The 22,496-nt window shown below is 20.8% G+C and overlaps 2 protein-coding genes across 2 annotated transcripts; one reads left to right on the top strand and one right to left on the bottom strand.

Annotated features, from left to right (window-relative positions):
- Positions 1-896: 896 nt before the first annotated feature.
- Positions 897-7,354, bottom strand: LOC127287155 (uncharacterized). The gene is made up of 5 exons (XM_051313949.1): positions 7,326-7,354; positions 4,804-4,921; positions 3,763-4,060; positions 2,184-2,788; positions 897-2,105 (listed from the first exon to the last, which is right to left on the bottom strand). The coding sequence occupies exons 2-5, from the start codon at positions 4,804-4,806 to the stop codon at positions 1,236-1,238; spliced, it is 1,776 nt and encodes a 591-aa protein (XP_051169906.1). The 5' UTR covers positions 4,807-4,921; positions 7,326-7,354; the 3' UTR covers positions 897-1,235.
- A 1,041-nt stretch (positions 7,355-8,395) lies between these two features.
- LOC127287298 (zinc finger protein 521-like) lies at positions 8,396-17,796 on the top strand. The gene is made up of 3 exons (XM_051314132.1): positions 8,396-8,667; positions 8,751-8,824; positions 13,244-17,796. The coding sequence occupies exon 3, from the start codon at positions 13,456-13,458 to the stop codon at positions 16,837-16,839; it is 3,384 nt and encodes a 1,127-aa protein (XP_051170089.1). The 5' UTR covers positions 8,396-8,667; positions 8,751-8,824; positions 13,244-13,455; the 3' UTR covers positions 16,840-17,796.
- Positions 17,797-22,496: the final 4,700 nt, after the last annotated feature.

Here is a 22,496-nt window from a genome sequence, read left to right as displayed (position 1 = left end):
CATTTTAAATTCGAATTAATTTGCTAAAATCAGAATTGAAAAAATTATAAAAATGGAACTTTAAGAATTTTTTTTTTAGAAAAATTTGTCCTATTTAAATAAAATTTTGAAAATTTGTTTTAATTCAATTCTGAAATATTCAAAATAAATTTTCTTGACAATATTCTTGTAGAATTATTCTCATTACAGAAATAATAAAATGAATTTAATGTCTAATAATATTTTATTTAAAGTAAAATATTTGTTAACTAATTAAATTTTGTTAAAATAAAAAATCGACTTTTTCTACTTTTTTTGAAATGTAAATCGACTAAAACGATTTTTTTCGCGCCTTAAAGTCGATTCGAGGCCTGTAATAATAATAATGATAATAATAATTTCAAGAAATATGTATTTCATTTTTTATATTTTTAATTCAGTTAAAAGTCGTTTTAGTCGATTTACATTCCAAAAAAGGCGATTTTTTTTTATTTTAATTAAATTTAATTAGTTTATAAGTAGCTGTTTTACTTTAAATAATAATTATTGTTATTAGATATTAAATCCATTTTATTAATTCCTTAATAAAAATAATTTTAAAGGAATATTTTCAAGAAAATTTATTTCTAATATTTCAGAATTGAAGACGTAAATTTTAAAAATTTTAATTAATTTAGAGAAAAATTTTAGTTAAAAATTTGTTAAATAATTGAAATAAAGAAAATCTGAAGAACTGCATGCATTGTATACTAAAAAAGATGTATTTTGTATAAAAATTTTGTAAAAAAAATGTAACAAAAAATCGTATCTTATTTAAATAAGTCGAAAAAAGTCAGAAAAAGTCGTATAATCCGAAGCCTACGATGCGTGTCTATTAACCTGACGTATCAGCTTGGACTGTGCAAAAAAAAACAAAATTAAAAGAAAAAAATGTAACGTGTTGAATTTATTTATAAAAAAAAGAATATGGTGTTTTAAATAAAATTATTAATATTAATTAGGTTTGACCTGAAAATGATGACGAACCGTCATCGAAACGTCGTATTTTATTTTGTGACAATAAATAACAAATCTCTATGTTATTTTATTCCTTCCAAGGATCGATTTTTTTCAATTATAAATATTCCGTAGTTTGAATTTATAACTTCAATAAATGCTCAGTAAAGTTTCTGCGAGGGTTATGACACCTTTTAATTATTATTATATTACAACATATTAATGCTAATGATAGCTAGTCAAAGAAAAAAAAAAATTAATTAATTAAAACAAACACAGTCTGCACAGTATCCTGTACGGTGGTCATTACAGATCGGTCTTTTGCACGATGGGCAGCATGACCTTGTTTTTCTGTCTTTTTTTACTGGACACATGGCACATCGCTTATAACGATCCATAATAATAAGTTTAGAGTCATTTTGAAGTTCTTCTTTAACGTCAATATTCAAAATTCCTGCTAAAGCATAGTGAATATCTTTGCGCAATGTCATTTTTGTATATCGTTCCATTAAAAAAGGTTTCACTAAATAATCAATCACTCCCTGCATGTATTGCTGTGCTGTTAATTTTGTCTGATTTCCATTGTTTAACAATTTACACGACAAAAGAATTCTTGCATTAACAATTGCCTGATCTAAAATACCAAAAAATAATCGCATCGACCATCTATTCGTTATTCTGCTTGTTGTAAATGAATTACATAATTTATGAAATGTATCAGTAGCACCTTTTGTTTTATTATAATGGTGAATCATATTTGGCTTTCCATCAGTTATTTCAGTTGATATAAATGATGACGTAAGTAGAATAATTTTATTTTTCTTCGGTGTATACGAAAGTAACGTTATTTTATCATTGAAACAAAATTTACTATTTGAAATTTCCTTACTTGCAATTTGCATTTCGTTTGGAATTTCACGTTGTTTTTTTTTTATTGCACCTGTTATTGTAAGATTGTATGGATCTTCCAACATTTTTTCAACAAGTGGAACACTCGTAAACCAATTGTTGCAGGTTACTGTACGATTTGTTCCATGAATTGGAGTTGTTACTTCGCGAAAATAAAATTCTGACACTGATTCGTCATTGTCAATTCCAGAATTTTTCCCCAAATAAGGAATGGCATTGAGCTAAAATAGTAAAAAAAAAATTAGAAACATTAAAATTATTTAATTTCAAAACAAAATCCCCCAACAAAAATTAAATACCATGTATGCAGTTTCAGCGTCATTAAGCGTTTTTATCAATAATCCATATTTATTAGGTTTCGTTTTCTTAAAAACTCGAAATTGACATCGTCCTCTAAAACCATAAATTATCTCGTTCACCGTACACGTATTACTGGGATTATAATATTTCTTGCAATTTTCAATGAATATATCCCAAAATTTACGTATTGGAGAAAATTTATCGTCAGCATTACGATTACATTTGACATCAAAACGTAAGCACGTTGACAAAAATTCAAATCGTTTTTGTGGCATTACACATTTGTAAAATGATATTCCATTTTCTCTACCCCATAGTCTTTTTACATCGACTCGATGAGATTTCCACAAACCAGAATAATATAAAATAGCAATGTATGCTTTTATTTCATCAACATCAGTAAATTTATGATAACTTTGCGTTTCTTTCTCCTCAGATTTTAGATGCCAACAAAAATCATCAATTTTATAATTTGTACACACAACGATAATATTAATCATTTCATCATTAAATAAAATATTCCAAAATTCATGGATTAATTCTAAATTAGCAGCTGCGTTCATTGGACCAGGAATATATTCAAGTAGATTAACAGAATGATGTTCTACAAAAAATAATAGAAATATTACATATGATTTACTCAAGTCAAAAAGTCCATTTTTTTATTTTCAATAAGTATTTTATTACTATTAACAATTTATTAGAAATTAAATAAAATTTATTAATTCCTTAATAAGAATGTTTCACAGAAATATTTTCAACAATTTTTCTTTTTAAACCACCGAATTAAATTGATATAAATTTTCAAGATTTCAATTCAGTTTCAGAATAAATTTTCAAAAATAATTTAAAGTTACATTAAAAAAATGAAATTGAAACTTTTATAAATTTGAATTAATGAAAAAAATTTTTTTTTATAAATTTCAGACAATAATTGAATTTTAGAGAATTTTCAACTGAAATATATATATGTTCTAAATAATTGATTTTTGATGGAGCTACAGTTAAGATTTTTCGAAATAATTACATTTTTTGAGATTTCAAAAATTATAATTCTGTTGTAAATATAAACATTAATTGAAAAACGATTTAAAGAATTGAACTTTTGAAAAATTGGATTAAAACTGTTCAAATTATTAATTAAACAAAGAATTATATATGTGGAAAATTTTTTTTTAATTGAATTAACATTCAATTAATTATTCAATTACTACTTGAATTTGGAAGAGTTCAAGTTAACATTTTTTTGTAATTAAATTTCAGAAAATTTTAAATTGAAACTTTTATAAATTTTAATTGATAAAATTTTTACAAACTTTAAAGAATAATAAAATTTTAGAGTATTTTCAATTGAAAAATGTTTTAAAAACTTGAATTTTTGATTTTTGAAATTTATTTTTTTTTATTTATTATTTTTAAGGAGTAATTTTTTCTATATCCAGAGCAAAAGTTGCCAGAAATACCTTAAAGTTTCAATTTTACTTTGTAAGTATAGTAAAAGTTACTATATATTTTTTTTTCCCGTGTAACAATAAATAAAGATAATAAAAAATTTTTAATATAAATTCTATTGCCAACCTGACTTTGTCGTACTCCAAACGTAACCATTTTTTCCCTTCAATTTTGATACAGATCTATCGCAAGAATTGCTGAGGCGCATTTTTTTATTCCGCGAACCATTTTCCAATTCCCCCGCGAAATCTTCAATTACTTCTTCTTCACTTTCGGTTCTATTCTCATCATCAGAGATCTCGGTAACATTATCTTCTTCATCATCACTGACTTCTTCGTAAAAATTATCAATGTCCTCATGGTCTTGCTCGGTTTTCAAAAATATCTCATGAAAATTGTGAGCGTCTAAATTATTGTTCGCCATCTATTATAAATGTAAAAAAAAACTGTTAATATTTGTGCAAATTTAACTTCTGTTCAATTCTTGTAGATGAGAAAAAAATTTGTTTTTATTTTTTAAGAAATATTCCATTTTTCTCAAAAAGTACACTATAGTTATAAAAAAATTTATTTTATAAAAGTTATGTTTCGCTTTAAAAGATGTGAAAAAATGTCTATTGGCGTTTTGCGGTTTTACAATAAAATTCTCAAAAAATTGATTTAAAGTTCATATTTATTATTTTCTAGTATCAGTAATAAAACTTATTGAAAAATTTGTTTTTTTTTCCATAGCAACATGTTAATAGTTAAATATCTTTGCTGATATGCAGGTTAAAATTTCTATTCCTCCGCGGATTTAATTAATTAATATTAATAATTTATATAATATATAATAAATTGTTTATAATAATTATTAATATTAATTGCATGTTATTAATACACAAACAATTGATTAAAAATTATATTTCATATGAAATTTTCGAAAAGAATTTATAAACCACAATTTTCCGAGTTAACATTTTATTCCACTGGCGAAGGGAATTTAAATTAAAATTTAATATTCGTTAATTAAATTAACGAGGGGCGTCAAAATATTTTAATTTAGGAAAATCGATCTTTAAAAGAAAAAAGATTCATGCTACGGAGATGTAACAATAGTTAATTTATTAATTACATATTAATAATTACATATTTGATTAAAATTACATAAAAGGCAGAGAACCCCACCATTTGTTTATGTGAGATTATTTAACTATCCTCCTATATATTAAATCCCAAATGCCGCATACACGCTTTGTGAGCTTCTATGAGATGGCCACACTCAGCTTCGCCTTTTTCAATAATACTGAAAGTGAAAATTAAATACTATTAACCTGTATTACAAGTACAGTTTAAAAAAATTATTTCTTTGCTTTCATTACAAATGTAAATTATTTATTACCATAATTCAAAGAGTTTTTTAAAAATATAAGTTAAACGGGTTAATTCTTACCTCATACGCAGTATACAAGAGAAACTTAACTTCAAGTATACTATAAGTATATTATTTAATACTATTATTAAGTAAATGAATTAACTAAAACCATATTAATTAATTATAATTTTCCTTATTCTTTATTTTTATTTATCTTATTTCAGGCTTCGGATCGACTTTAAGACGTAAAAAAGTCAATTTACATTTAAAAAAAAGTCGAAGAAGTCGATTTTTTATTTTTATTAAATTTAATTAGTTAATAAGTATTTTAGTTTAAATAATTAGTGTTATTAGATAATAAATCCATTTTATTAATTCCTTAAAATAAAAATACTTCTATAGGAATATTATCAAGAAAATTTATTTAGAATATTTCAGAATTCAAGACGTAAATTTTTTAAATTTTAATTAAGTAAAACAAATTACTAAAAAATAAAAAAAAATTCTGAGAACAATTTCAATTTTAGAGATTTTATTTGAAACTTTTTTAAATAATTAAATTTTTTTTAAAATATTAAAATTATTTTAAAAAAATTAAACTTTGGAAGAGTTATAGATGAACTTTTTAGAAATAATTGAATTTCAAAAGATTTTATTAAATTTTAGAAAATAATTAAATTTTACAGAATTATTAAATTTCAAAAAGTTTTAGATGGAGAATTTTTAAAATAATATACCTATTTTTATTTATTTTAAATTAAAATGTTTGTTAATCTCTGTTAATGAAGAATTTATTAGTAATTGCAAACAAAAATTGAAATTTAAAATTTTTAAATTGAAAAATGCTTTTGAATAATTGAATTTTTGAAGAATTTTATAAAAATCATTTAAAATCATTAAATTTTAAAAGATTTTAAATTGAAATTTTTGAAAATAATTGAATTCAAGTTATTTTGAATTGAAATTTTTAGTGATTTCTGTTGCTGAAAAATATATTAGAAATTGTAGACAAAAATTTAATTTAAAAATTTTTTAATTGAAAAATGCTTTCACATAATTAAATTTTTGGAGAATATTATAAAAATCATTAAAAATAATTAAATTTCAGAAGAATTATAATTGAAATTATTAAATTTTATTTAAAAATTTGTTAAATAACTGAAATAAAGAAGATCTGAAAAAGATCTGCATTGTATACTAAAAAAGACGTATTTTGTATAAAAATTTGGTAAAAAAAAAGTGGAAAAAGTTGCATCTTATTTAAATAAATCGAAAAAAAGTTATTTTATTATTATTATTTATGTATTGATTAATTGACAGTATTGTTATAATTATTGTTTTCATCAAATAGCGTATTAGGCAATTTCTTCAAAAAAGAATGCAATGAAATACTAAGATACTTTACAGTGTTGTTAAAATGATAATTATTTAATAATAGTGGATGAAATACAATTTTGTTCAATGAAAATTAAAATGTAAATAAAATTCTACAATTACAGAAGAACCAGTAAAATTTTAAACAATTGAAAATTACATTGTTGTAAATGCCAATTTTCTTTGCAATTCTTTAAGATCTAAAATTTATTTAAATTATTAAAAAACAATTATTTTACTATATTTTTATTTTGAAAAAATTTTTAAAATTCGTACGATTAAAATAATAAATAAAGTATTAAAATTTTCAATGAAAAAATATAAAAATAAATTAATTAATCCTGAGTTTTAAAAAAAAGTCTCAGGAATGTCTATTCTTGTTTGTCATATTTTAAAATTTAAAAAACCATATTTCATTTTATAAAATATTGGAATAAAATAATTTTTGAATCATTTTAATATTTCTTCAATTTTTAAAAACTTAATTTTTTTGAAAAAAAGTTAAAATATTTTCGATTTATTTTTTAGAATAGGGAAAAAAGTGTACAAAAATTAGAAATGAAAAATAGAAATATTATTATAAAAATTTTAATTTTAATTTTTGCATAATTTTTATTTTTATTCAAGAAAAATATGCTTTCTAATTATTCCAGAAATAGAATAATTTTAATTAAAAATTTTCAATAATATCGAAAAATAAATTACTATATAAATAACCCGCAGAAAAAATTATATTATTTTTTTAAGATGAAATCAATAAAAAGCAAATTATTTTCGCTATATAACAAAATATTGATATAACCTTGAGTAATATTTAAAAGAAAAATCATAATTTTGTAAATTTCGGTTATACATTAAAAAGATTATTACATTTATTATAAAATCGAAAGTATTTATATAAAATATTACAATGAAATATCATTTTACAAATATAACTTTTTTTTTTGCAAAAAATACATACCATGTATCACGTATCTTTTTCGTTTCAGGACAAGCACAACAAGGCTTTAATTTCTTTTCTTTGTTAGTGTTTGGTGATTCAATTTTTGTTGATGAACTTCCCATATTTTATTGAAATTTATTAATTGTTTTCTTAATATGATAATTACTATTTTTTCCCTTTAAATCAACTTTAAAATAGATTAAAAAATGAACTATTTTCAAGTTTCTTTTAAATTTATTTATTTCTTTCAGCTGCCGACTTTCTGGAAAAATGTGACTAACCTTACTGCCATCTGTAGTCGGTATTCTCAAACACTGTTCTCCTCAAGCTGATTCTACAACAATCTCTTTTTTTCAGTTTGGTTTCTATTGTCCCCACTCGCCAAAATCGCCATTTGTCATAATTCTCGTCAACTACCGCATCCTGTTCTAGTGAAAATTTAGTATCTTTATGGTAACTTTTAATTTTAACAATAAAATCACTAAATTTTCACTAGAGCAGGGTGCGGTAGTTGGCGAGAATTATGAGCAAAAAGGGGTGCTCAACTTAATTTTTTCAAATATTTAATTTTTACACATTTTTGTCCTTTTCTAACGCACATGTTGCCATGACAACACGTGAGTTAAAAAAGGACAAAAATGTGTAGGCATATCCAAGGTTCTGAAGTTACGTGTAACTTTTAATTGTTAACGTATAATACAGTAGTATACATTATGTATATATTGTTTGTACTTCTCTAACTTATTATTCCGGTTGCGTTTGCGTTTACGATTCCGATTACGTTGGCCTTAAGATAGCTTTAAGGTGCTTTCATATCTTTTTGATTTTCGGCGAGCGATGTGTCACATTTCGAATGTTTCACTATAAAGGCGTTTGTATACCTCACCTATCTCGAGTATACTTGTGTCGTGTACCATTGGAGTAAAAGAGACAGAAATATCTTTTGTTTCTTTTACTCCAATAGTACACAACAGAAGTATACTCGGGATCGGTGAGGTATACAAGCGCCTTAATAGGAAAATTACAGCAGCGCCATCGGCAGAAAAATGAAACTTGATGATGTAAATTAAACACATATACGCGAATTAGATAATAAACCTGTTGTAACGTGCACATTTTCTTTGTGTGTGAAAATGTTTTTTCAAATGTATTAAATCATTTAATGCGATTTCCACTTATATTTGTAATCAGCAATAGCACAAAACGTAAAATAATTTACTCTTGATGCAAATGTAAGTGAAGACATTTTTTTACATTATTCGTCTTGATTGTTGATATAAAAAATAAAATGTAGAAATAACAATTTTCGAATATTTGAAAATTAAACGTTTTCTTTCGACACTCTTGTACAATAAAAGAGGTTAGTATTTGTTATTTTAGTATACTTTGATAATTTATTTTGAAAAAAATACACTGTAATATATGATTAAATTTATTTTACAGAGTTTAAAACTTTTTCTCTCATCTACGAAATTATACACAACATAAACAATAAACGTTAAATGTGCCATTTAAAGGTATGATTATTTATGTATTATGAAATTATGATTACTCATTAAAAATTTATTTTTATTCTAATTTTCTATTATTTTAGTTAAATTTTATAATAATGAATTCTTGATTTTTTTTCTCATAAATTAATAAGTTATATTAAATGACATGTTTATTATTTGCTTATAGACGAAAACTTAACCTCCAAAACATTGTTTGTCATTTGTTTTTGTTTTTATCAATTGTTTATTTGTAAAATAAAATTAATTGTTGAAAATTTTAGTTTTTAACGGGTTGACAATAATTTTAAACAATTTTAATCGATTGACTTCTATACGAGATAATTTTGAAAAAATATTTATTTAAAATCACAAGGTGCTATTTTTAGAAATTTTTTATTAATTTTATCTTGTCACATAATGTATTTCGTATTTTTTTTTTACAATTTTCAGAAAATAATTTAATTTTAGAGCATTAACATGCAATTAATTATTCAGTTACTAATTGAATTTAAAGGAGTTCGAGTTGAAAATTTGTTCGAAGTAATTAATTTAATTAATTACTGTAATAATACTAAAAATTATAACACTATAATAATTTAATTAATTCTTAATTAATTTAAGAAAATTTTCAAATGAAAAATGTTTTAAAAAATTGAATTTTTGATTTTTGAAATTTTCAATTACAATTTTAATAAAGTTGAATTGTTTGAAATTTTATCAAAAAAATTATATAAACAAAAATTTTATTTTAAAGAATTAATAATTTAAAAAAATTTTATTTGATTAAACTTAAAAAACTTGATTAAAGTTATTAGAAATAATTAATTGAAAAAGAAATTGAAGTTAAAAATTTTATAAATAATTGAGTTTTGGAAAAACCAAATGTAGTTAAAATTTTTTGTATTAATTGAATTTCAGGAAATTTTTAATTAAAATTTTCGTAAATTGAAATTTCTGTAGATATTTTAAAAGATTTAAATTAATATTAATCTTTGGAGAATTTTGAATTGAAAAATGTTTTAAATAATAAAATTTTTGAAAATGTTGATTAAAATTATTAAAATTAAATTATTCAACAATTTTAATATTATTTAATTTAATTTTTCAGACAGAAAATTTAGAAATAATTGAATTTGGAAGAGTTGGATTTAAAAAATAATTGAATTTCAAGAGATTGTCAATTGAAACATTTATAAATTTGAATTAATGAAATTTTTTTTTAATTTCAAACAATAATTGAATTTTAGAGAATTTTTAACTGAAATATGTTCTAAATAATTGAATTTTGATATATTTTAATATATTTAGAAATAATTGCATTTTCTGAGATTTAAAAAATTATAATTTTGTTATAAATAGGGGTCGTCCATAAATTACGTAAGACTTTTTTCTGGTCATTTGAACCCCCCCCCCCTCCTCTATGTAAGATTTTTTCCATGCATTAGCGCCATTTTTCCTATTGTTCGTAAGAAATACTTGACCTTCCCTCCCCCCTAAAAGTCTTACGTAATTTATGGACGGCCCCATATAAACTACAGTTAAAAAACGATTTAAATAATTGAATTTTTGAAGAATTGAATTAATTCTGTTGAAATAATTAATTAAACAAAGTTATATAGAGATAAAAAATTGTGGAAAAAAATTTTCAATTGAATTAACATTCAATTATTTATTCAATTATTAATTGAATTTGGAAGAGTTCGAGTTAAAAAATTTTTTAAAGTAATTTAATTTCAGAAGATTTTAAATTGAAACTTTCATAAATTTTAATTAAAACCATTTTTTTACAAACTTACAAGAATAATAGAATTTTTATTTATTTATTTATTGAGAATGTAAATATTATCAGAGTGTCCAGCGGTCAGGAAAGTAAGGTAAATTATTAAAAATTTGCCAAAAATGAACATTTTTATGAATTTGCGCCAAGAAATTTCGTACAAGATAGTAATTTGAAAAAAAATTAATTTTTAAGGTACCAGGGGCCAGCGAATACCTATTAAATATTAATTATAAAAACACATGCCTCGAATCAACTTAAAGACACAAAAAGTCGTTTTAGTTGATTTATATTCCAAAAAAAAGTGGATTTGTTTTTTATTTTAACAAAAATATTTTACAGATTTTTAAATAACAATTTTTTTTTAATAATAATCCTTTTCGAAGGGTTAAAGTTGAAATTTTTAGAAATAATTAAATTTCAAAAGATATTGTTAATTTTCAAACAATTATTAAATTTTACAGAACTAAAAATAATTTATCAAACAATTTTTGGAAAACATTTTTTAAATTTAATTGAATTCTCAAAGATTTAAAATTGAGATTTTTGAAATTAATTGAAACTTTAAGTGTTTTGTAATTAAAATTTTAGATGATTTCACTAAAAATTTATTAGAAAATGCGGACAAAATACAATAATTTGAAAATCATTTTTAATTGAAAAATGGTTTCAGATAGTTGAATTTTCAAAAATTATTATTAAAATAGTTAAAAATAATTGAATTTCCTTAGAGTTATAATTGAAATTATTAAATTTCAAAACAAAAAATTTTCGATGGAAAATTTTAGAAATAATTAAATTTTAGATGCTTTTAAATTCAAATTATTGAAAATTCAATTAATTTTGAATTCAAATTTTTGAGAATAATTAAATTTTATTTGATTTTAAATTTGGAAAATAATTGAATTTCAGTTCATTTTAAATTGAAAATTTTGGGAAATAATTGAATTTTAATTGAAATTTTTGATATTAATTTAATTTAAGTTCATTTTTGATTGAAAATTTGGATAATTAATTTTGAATAGAAATTTTAGAAAATAATTGAATTTTATTTCATTTTAAATTGAAAACTTGGTAAATAATTAAATTTTAAATTGAAAATTTTGGATAATTATTGGATTTTTAATTGATTTTGAATTGAAATTTTTAAAAAATAATTCAATTTTATTGTGATATTTTTTTTTTTTTAATTATAAACAATTGTTAAATTTCATAAAAATTTTAATTGAAAAATAATTTTGATATAATTGAATTTGTGATGTATTTCATTAAAATTATTTAAAATAATTAATTTAGTGAAGAATCATTTTAGTTCAAAATTTGTTAAATAAATGAATTGAAGAAGATCTGAAGAAGATCTACATTTTATACTAAAAAAAGGTATTTTATTTACATTTTTTTTCAAATGTAAAAAAAAAGTCGCATTTTATTAAAATAAGTCGATAAAAGTCGTATTTTTGAAAAAAGTCGGAAAATATCGTATAATCTGAGGCCTGTAAACATATAATTTTCATTATTATCATTTAATATGTAATAATATTCTAATAAATTAAATTATTATTGATAATATTAATCTTTAATTTCTTTACAACAAATAATCAAATACTCAATTTGGCGCGCTTGCGCGCGTTTAACTTTGCTAGTTTTAAATAAAATTTTTAGAATTACCTCATTGAATTATAGAGAATTTTAAATTGAAAAATGATTTAAAAAATTGAATTTTCGATTTTGAATTTTTGAAATTTTCAATTAAAATTTTAATAAACTTTAATTATTGAAGTTTTTTGAAAATTATATAAACAAAAATTTAATTTTAAAGAATTAATTATTATAAAACGTTTTATGTAATTGAATTTTTGAAAAACTTGATTAGTGTTATTAAAAATAATTAATTGAAAAAGAAATAGAAGTTTAAAATTTTATAAATAATTGAGTTTTGGAGGAGCAATAGTTAAAATATTTGTAATTGATTTTAAATTTTCGTAATGAGGAATTTCTGTAGATATTTTAATAAGCTTTAAACAATAATTAAACTTTGGAGAATTTTGAGTTGGAAAATGTTTTAATAATTGAATTTTCGAAAATCTTGATTAAAATTATTAAAATTAAATTATGCAACAATTTTAATTTTATTTATTTATTTATTGAAAATATACGGGCAAAGTCACAAATTTAGATAAAAAATTGAGAAATAATTGTATTTTAGGATAGTTTCTAGTTAAAATTTTGAGAAATAATAATTGAATTTCAGGAGATTAATAATCGAAACTTTCATTTTGAATTGGTGAAATTTTTTTTAAAAACTTTAGACAATTGAATTTTAGGGAAATTTTCAATTGAAAACTATTTTAAGTCATGTAATTTTCGAAGAATTTGATTTAAATTATTTGAAATAATTGATTTTGCAAACAATTCAAGTTATTATATTATTTTAATAATTCAATTTTAAAATCTAAATAAAAAGTTGGGGAGGCCTTTTATTGAAAACCTCTTCAAATAAGTGTCAGGGAAAAAATTTTAACTTTGACTGGAAATCAGAGAAAAACAAAATAATATTTTTCTGTCAATGTTGTTAATATTATGTTAAAAATAAATTTTTTAAAATTATAATTTAAAGAAAGTTCTATAACAGAAAAATGATTAAATTTATTTAATTTTTTTTTCAGATTTATGAAGTCTGTGCCTTGCTTCAAACCAGTTTGGAGAAATATTTAAAAATTTCCATGAAAAGCAATTACATTAAAGGTATAAATCTATGTTTTTACAACGAAAAATTAAGATTCGTTGCAAATATCAAACTTTAATGTTACTAACAATTAGAAAAATTCACTGATTATTGTTTTTCATTGTTATTATTTTTTTTTTTTTGCTATTCAAAATGAATTCAACAAATGATAATAATTATTTTAAACCAAAATGTAAAGGATCCAAATATTCTGGTTCATCTGAAGAATATTATGAAAAGGGATTGGAAATTTTGAATCCTTCAATGAAAAAATTCTTCAATTCCTTGAAATTATCACCTAAGGTATTATTTGTTAAATTACATAAAAATGATAAACATTCGTCAAATGGATGTTTATATAAACTCAGGAATAAATCGACAATTCAATTTTTAACGCCAAGTGAAGTTAAACAAATTGCCAAACAGGATGTTGAATTAATGTACAATATAATGAAGAAGAAAATACTTTCATTGGGAAAATTAAATACAATTAATTTTAATAATACAGTGAATGGAATTGAGGATAGTGAAACATTTTTTAAGAAGAACAAAAAGAAGAATAATAATAATAATGATAAGAATTTTGTTCATCGTATTGAAGAGAATTCAACATTACCAACTTTAACTTGTGTGCATTGTAATAAAAAATTTTTAACATTAATTAGTCTGAAACATCACATGAGCACGCGTCATTTAACTGATGATGTTGATGATGATTTTGACAAAAATTGTAATAGAAATCCCCCTTTGGAATTATCAGTCTTAAAGCAAAATAAATTGTCACCAAATAATGATTTATCATCAAATAATGATTTATCACCAAATAATGATTTATCATCAAATTTAAAATTTCTCGATTTAGAAACAAAGACAAAAATACCAACAAATAATTTTTCTTGTGATGTATTGTGTTGCGCGTGCCTAAAAATAATTATCGATGTTCGACCATTTTTAGATTCACTTGTTAATAATATTTATCTACCTTGTTTATATTGTCAATCGGAATTATCAGTCGTTGTTTTTTTAAATCACATTGCAACAAAACATCTCCCTTGTAAATTAGACGAATGTCATTCGAAATTAATAGATAACGGTTATAAATTACGTCAAGTTTTAACAATGGAAAATGAATTCGAATGTATACATGTTGATTGTGATCATTATTATTTTATTGATTTAAATGAACCAAATATTAGTGTAACTGTTGATAATGTTGATTTAAATCAAATAATAAATAATGAGAATGAAAATTTAAAAATTGAAAATGAAGAACTTGAAAATAATTTAGAAAACAGTTTAGAAAACAGTTTAGAAAACAATTTAGAAAACAGTTTAGAAAATAGTTTAAAAAATGGTTTAGAAAATGGTTTAGAAAATGAAAATACAGAACATGAAATAAATTGTGAAATTATCACCGATTCTTTAGAAGAAAAAATTCATTTACGTTGTAGTGTTTGTGAGAAAAATTTTCAACACGAACAAAAATTATTGAGACATCTTTTTATAAAACATCGTTTCACTTATCCATTCACTTGTGACATTTGTTTCTTTTCATTCAAAAGTGAAAAAGAATTGGAAATTCATGTTCAAAAACACAAACCAGAAATTGATGGAAATTTTGAATTAACAACTGAAGAAATTTCCACTGAAACGGAAACAAAAATAACTTCAGTGCAAGAGGAAAAAATCAATGTATCAATAATTAAAGAAAAAGAAGAAGAAGAAAAACATCCCTCGAAAATGAAAATTTCTTGTATAGTCGAAAAAGTTGAATATCCTCTCGATATACATAATTTGTATGCACACATTCGTAAAGCAAATGATCCAACGGAAATTAATAGTTCTGAATTAAGACTCGAGACAAGTTTTAATAATTCAAATAATATGGAAAGTCCAAAGAAATGTAATTTATTGTCTGAGGAAAAAGTTAATAAAAATTTTGAATGTGAAATTTGTGGTAAAAAATTTAATTCACAAAGGCCATTTAGTGAACATTTATTTTTTACACACGATGTTGAATTTCAAGAATCAGTTGTACTCGATTTTTTGAAATCAAATGAAGATAAAAATTTAACGACAAATAATTCAGTATTCAATTATTCAACACAAAATTTACCATTAAATAATCAAAAAAATGTATCAAAAAAACGCAAAAGAAACATAACTGAAAACAATGATAATTTACGTATTCAAATTCCAAAAATAGAAGAAAATTTTGAAATGAAGAATAAAAAAAATATTAAAATATTAGATTCTCAAACAACGAATTCAGTTAGAAAGAGAAATACAAATTCAACAAAAATAGATGATAAAATAAGAAAATTTAAATTGGAAGATTTAAAAAAATTAAAAAAAGAATTAGTAATGAAAACTAATATTTTGACAAGTGAAAATATAAAAATAAAAGATGAACATCCGTGTTGTGATTGTAATAAAATATTTCTAACAAAATCAATATTGGAAAAGCACAAACGTTTAATGCATCAAGATAAAAAAATTGCGGGTTTTTTAATTAAAAATCCAATTTTGAAAGCGAAATCAATAAATTGTCCAATTTGTAATTTAATTTTTCCATCGCAACAAAATTTAAAAGCACATTTAATGGTATATCATGAACGTGTAACTGACAGTTGTCAATTGTGTGATAAATTATTTTCCTTTGGACGTGGTGTACGACATATTCTTGATTTTCACATTATTCCATATTGTGAAAATGTAAATAAAAAGAATTTTGAACTTTTTAAAAAGGGCAATTCAATAGATGATGTTAACGAAACAATACGTGTATTGGGTGAAAAAAGATTAAAAGCACTTTGTTCTTACAGTACATTTATAAATGAGGATACATATAAATGTCAAAATTGTCAACATTCAACAACTGCAATTTATTATTATCGTAATCATTATCTTCAAACACATGAAAAATTTTGTATTCTTTGTAATTTATCATTTCAAACAAATATTGATTTTTTGCAACATTTAAAATTAATACATCATTCGTCGAAACATTATTTATGGTTTATCGATACATTAATATCGACAATTTTAATGATTGGAAAAAATAAGGATAATTCATTTGAATCATTTCAAGATATTATTATGAGAAAATTTAATGAAGAAAAATTTCAATCAATTAATGATTATAATCAAATGAATGCGCACAATTTACCATTAGTTACAGATGAGAAAGAAGTAACCAAATTAGATGAATCTTATAATAATGTTTTATTACCTGATTTTTGTATGGAATGTGAAATAAGTGAGAATGGAACACTTGTTATGCAAAATGACAATGGTATTAAAAATCCAATAATTTTGTCAAATTTCAGTGATATAAATGAACAAAACAAATGTGAAACAATTGTTAATAATTCAAATTCTTTGGATATTTCAAATTGTATATTAGATTATCCAATTATTATTAGCGATGATTTTATAAATAATTTACAAAATGATAAAATTTTGACTGATGCTAATGCTAATAATGATAATAATCATATCTTTGCTGATGTTCAATTAAATGGAGAGGAACAATAATTTTTAGATATTTATCAGAGTGTATCGCATGATTTTGCGGCAAATTATTTGAATTAAAATATTAACGAATCAGGTATGTTTAATAATAAATTGCTATATATAAAAAAAAAATCACAAATTTTCTTACAAATTTACATTTTTAATTTTATAAAATTAATTGCTTCTAAAAGAAAACTTATTGTCAATTTTAAGAAATATCAAAAAAAAATTTTATATATGTTTCATCGAACTGAAAATAAAAGAAAAAACATTTTTTAAAATAAAATATTTATCATCAAAAATTTTTATACCATCTTCTTTGCATTAAAAAAGAATTTTTAAAACTTTGAAAAAAAAATCGCGCGATACATTCTGTAAATATCTATAGATTTCAAAAAAAAAAACAAAAAAAACAGGAAACGATAAAACGATTCTGTTATTTTAATGGATAAAAAAAAGGTTCAAAGTACCTTAACTTTGTTTTTGAATTATTTACTTATACATGACTTTATATTATAAATATTATTACTGTACATTTTATACTATAAATTTTATATTTATCATTTATTCTTAAAAATTGTAGAAAGGGACCAAAGAAGCAAAAAATTAGAGGTTATGTTTATGATTGTTTAGAAGTAAAAATACATCTCTCAATATATAAAAACGATATATTTAAGTCTTCATTACCTCATTACCCCTCAAATATTCAATAAAAATATTTTGATTTTACATTATTAAAAAGAAACATTATTCCAGGTAAAAACTATCATAAACATAACCTTCATTTTTTTTTGCTTCTTCTCTTTCTTCAGAGAGCGTCACATATTATATTTAACACGTTTTTTAAAATGTTATTCAAGATTTAAAAAAGAAATAAACAAAAAATACTGTTAAAGAAAATTATTGTCATTATGACTCTTTTTGTTAAAATTAGTTAAAATTAAGAAAAAAGAAACATTTATTATTTTAAATAAATTATATTTTCTATTAATTTAATATAAGTTGATCTCGAAGAAATTAAAATTTTCAAATATACATATATTTTATTAAGCAAAATTAACAATAATTAATTTTATATTAATACTTCTAATTCTCCGATATATTGAATGAATGAAAAAATTTTTTGTCACGAATGTTATACAAAGTAAATTATTATTTAAAACACGCATTTTAGAATAAAAATAGAAAGCAGATTTTTTTTTTACTTATTTCATTATTATTTAGGAAGCATAACCAAAAAGTAATGAAATAAAATTCTTCAAGTGCCGTATTTAAATTTAATTTTCTTGTCAATTTTTCCAGTAAATTAAATTTTGAAAATAAATTTTTCAAAATTTTGAAAATATATTTTCAAAACTTAATACAGAGTATTTCTAATCATTAATATATTGTGATATAATATATATATATCTATAGTTGTAAACTATTTGTTCATTTTAAATTTCAAAAGAATTAATATAAAAGCATTTTTTTTTCTATAAAATAATCAACGCATTCCATTTAATTTAAGAAAAGACTTATATTTTATAAAAAAAAAATTTTCTTTTAATAAAAATTAATAGAAATTTATATATAAATATATTTATGCTTCTGAAAGCAATGCAATGTAATGTGTGTCAAAATAATAAGATTGTTTCATGGTACAAACATTTTTGAAAAAAAAATTTCTAAATTTTTTCTGTATATATAAATATAAGTAGTGTAATTAGTTTTTAATAATAAGCGATAACTTTATAATAATGTACATCTTTATTATATATTTAGAAATTAAAATATAATTTTTTGTAATGTGCGTTATTTTTTTATTCTTGAAAATCCATTTAATGTATATTTTTATGTTTGGAACAAAATTTTACTAAAAATCAATTGTAAGTATTTTAAAAGAAAGAAACAGTATTTTAAAAATACAAAAATATCGCATATTTTAACAAAATTTACGTTACTTTTAGTTTTTTTTTTTTTAAAGACATAGCTTTCCTTCAACAATGCAAATTAAATTATCATTGGTTTTTATAAAATTGAAAACAATAATTAAATAAAATATTTTTTAAAATAAAAAAATTATTTTTTTACCCCATTAAAATTTTTTTTTCTATTTTAATAATTAATCTTTTTTTTTCTATTTGCGATTGTTAATTTATTTCTATATCGGTTAGAAATTTTGACAAATTTAATTTAAACAAATTTAAAATTCAAAGGAAAATAAATTTACAAGACGCATTAATATGCTCTAAAATTAATTCTGTAATTTTAGAAATAATTAAATTTTAGAAGGTGTTAAATTAAAATATTTGAAAATAATTGAATTCTCCAAGTGATTTTGAATTTAAATTTTTGATAATTTCCGTTGCTGATTTTTTTTTAAATTTCGAATAATTATTGAATTTCATAAATTCTTTAATTCGACAACTAGTTTAAGATAATTGAATTTGTGAAGAATTTTATTAAAATTATTTAAAATAATTAATTTAGTGATGAATTTCAGTTAAAAATTTATTAAATAATTTAAATAAAGAAGATCTTTTAAAAAAAGACACATTTTATTAAATATTTTGTAAAAAAAAAAGTCGAAAATGTCGCATTTTAATAAAATAAATCAAAAAAAGTCGGTAAAAGTCATATAATCCGAGTCTTGCAAATTAATTTTAAAGTTTATTTATGTATTTTACATTTACACAGTCAGTTAAATGAGATAAGAAAAAAATTTTAAAAATTAAAAAAAAAACCGCAGTAATTAATTCTTTTTGAAAATTGGAAAAAAAACAACAGGATAAGAGAAAAAAGATTGATATATCGAATGATTGCAAAACTTTATTGGTTTATTATAATGGCATAATAATGTTTCTACGTTGTCAAAAGTCAAGGCAAGAGGAAGATGATTAAATATAATAATATAGATCATATAAATTAATATACAATGTTCAATAAATGTTGAAATAATGTACATTTATGATTTTTATAAAGTAAGCCAATAATTTGTATTTTACAATTAATAAATTAATTCATTTTTTTATTTATTTATTTTATTTTTTTTTAGTTACGTTATTTGTGTCAATTTTGTTTATACACAATTGAATATTGCAAACGTTATGTATAACAATAAACAAGAAATATTTTTAAATTATGAAAAAAAATATTAATAAAATAAAATTGCGAAAAAATTGTAGAATTAAGATAGAAGACAAATGGAAAAAAATTTATTTCTTTAAACATTAAAAAAAAATGTTTAAAAAATTTAATCGAAAAAGAAAATATAAAAAGTAGCTTAAAATGTCTAACTTTATGATTATTGTAAGACATTCTCAAAAAATTTTAAAATTATTTATAAGAATTTTTAGATTATTTTTATAAAAATGTCAATTTTTATTTTTTTGGTAAATTTTGAACGATTTAATATTTTTTACAATTTCAAAGTTCGTCTTCTCGCTTAATTTTGCATTTTTTCGAAGCTCAATGAATTTTTTAGAAAAAATATTTAACAAACAGAAAAACGGGTATTTTTTTACATTGCCGTATACTTATTGTAAATGCATAATTATATATATATATATTTTTTTTTTCGTCCAAAAATTTAACATTAGTATAAATTTAAAAAGACGAAGTTTTGTGCTCCAAGCCTACAGTAAGATGGTAATATTTTTTTTTTTGTTAAAAATTTTTAGATTGTTGATAAATTTAATTTTAAAAAACAATTTCTAAATTTCAATCTCCATTTTTATAATTCTAATAAATTTAAAAAATGTTTTATTTTTAAACATTAAATTCAAATTCTTATTTTAATTACGTAGTAAACTGTATCGTATGATATTTTTGAAATTTATTATAGCAATCCCGATAAAAAAAAATTTTTTCATTTCTACGCAAAAAATTATTTTATTTAAATAAAAATTCCTAATTCAATCAGTTTTTTTTAGTTTTAAAAATTTTAACAATATCAATCAGTTTCTAAATTCAAAGTAAAATTTCGATTCTTTCAAATGATTCTTTTTCATCTGCGTGAATTTTTTTGTTTTAAAATAAATTTTTGAATTTTTCAGAATAATTCTCTGCAAAACTGATTGAATTCGAATCTTTTGCCAAACAATAAAATAAATTTAAAAAAAAAACATTGATCTCAGTTTTGACATGAAAAACCGATAGCAAAGATCGATTCTAGATTATTATTTTCTAATATATTTTTACGAATTTTATAAATATTTTTTTATTTATAGCATCTTGTTTATATAAAATATTCAAATCAAAATGCTTGATATCACTTTTTGTGTTTAGAAATTACTGATAAAACATTTGTCTTGTTAAATTTTATTTAAAAAAAAAAAAAATTGAAATTTTAAAATATTGAAAATATAATATAATTGATCCAAATTAATTTTTTTAATTCAACAGATGGAAAATATAGTGTTAAATAATATAATATAAAATATAATTAAATTGTAATTCGCAAATAACAAATTTTACTATAAATAATTTTTAAATTAATTAAAAATTCATAATAAATAAATTTAAGTGTTTTATTCAATCGCATTTATTTTAAACATAAAAATTAATATTCAAAAAGCTTACTTTTTTTCTGCAATGAAAATTTAAATGTACCTAATATATTTATTTAATACTATATTGAAATATTAAATATTGGTAATATTTTAACGTTTACAATGGTGAATTTTTTTTTACATTTTATATGGAAAATTCTGATATTTTTATATTAAAAAAAAAAAATTGAAAAATTATAAATATTAAATAATTTTTCACATTTATAAAGCAAAAAAAAAAAATTCTTTCAATTTTCTTTCTTTTTCATTAGCCATTAATTTTTGCAAAAAATTTTCATTTCACTAATATATATTTTTTATTGTACAACTTAAATACATAAAAAAATATTTTTCTAGGTCAAAAAAAAGCAATTAACCTATAAAAAGAAAAATGTAACTGAGTAACCAATTTTATAGATTCAATTGGTTTTTTTACATTATTCAATTTCTGAAATATTGTATCTACATTTTTGTTATAATAAAATTATGCATAATTAAATAACAAACTCAAAATACTGTTTCTATAAACAGTTTCAACATGTGCATATATACTAATTTTTGACGTATGCACAAAAAAAAAAAAACGCAATTATTGTACGCATTATTGTAGAAAATTGTAATTTTCAAATAATATTTATATTTGAGTTTACAGTTACTTTATTTTCATGTTAAAGCATTAAAAAAAAATTATTTTTATAATGCATCCAATTACTGCAGAAAAAAAATTGTTTATATCGTTTATACTTATGCGGAGATATTTTATAATTATTTCTAAAAAATATCTTTATATTCATATAAATCTGACGACAGAAGAAAAAAAAGTAATAAAATAACGTACAAGCGATTTGACTGTTATATTTTAAGTCGTACTCACTTTTAAGAATTATTATTTTTTTAAATATGCTGCGAGTATTGTGTAAATAAATATTAATTAATGCGCGGAAAGTATTTATTTTTGCCAATTCAGTGAAATATTCTCTTGATTAATCAGAATAATGTAATTGATTTTTGTTTTTATTTACATCTCTTTTTTTTAATTATCACATATCAAAGATAAAAGTAACTAAATATTAAATTAAAAATTGATATATAATATAATATATATATATATATATTAAAATTATTTAATAAGGAGATAGAACATTC

Source organism: Leptopilina boulardi, unplaced genomic scaffold (assembly GCF_019393585.1).
Source record: "Leptopilina boulardi isolate dan_hultmark-lab unplaced genomic scaffold, ZJU_Lbou_2.1 LbouV2_368, whole genome shotgun sequence".
Classification (NCBI taxonomy): domain Eukaryota; kingdom Metazoa; phylum Arthropoda; class Insecta; order Hymenoptera; family Figitidae; genus Leptopilina; species Leptopilina boulardi.
The sequence above is the reverse complement of the archived record's forward strand: the minus strand, read 5'-3'. Positions and strand labels throughout refer to the sequence as shown.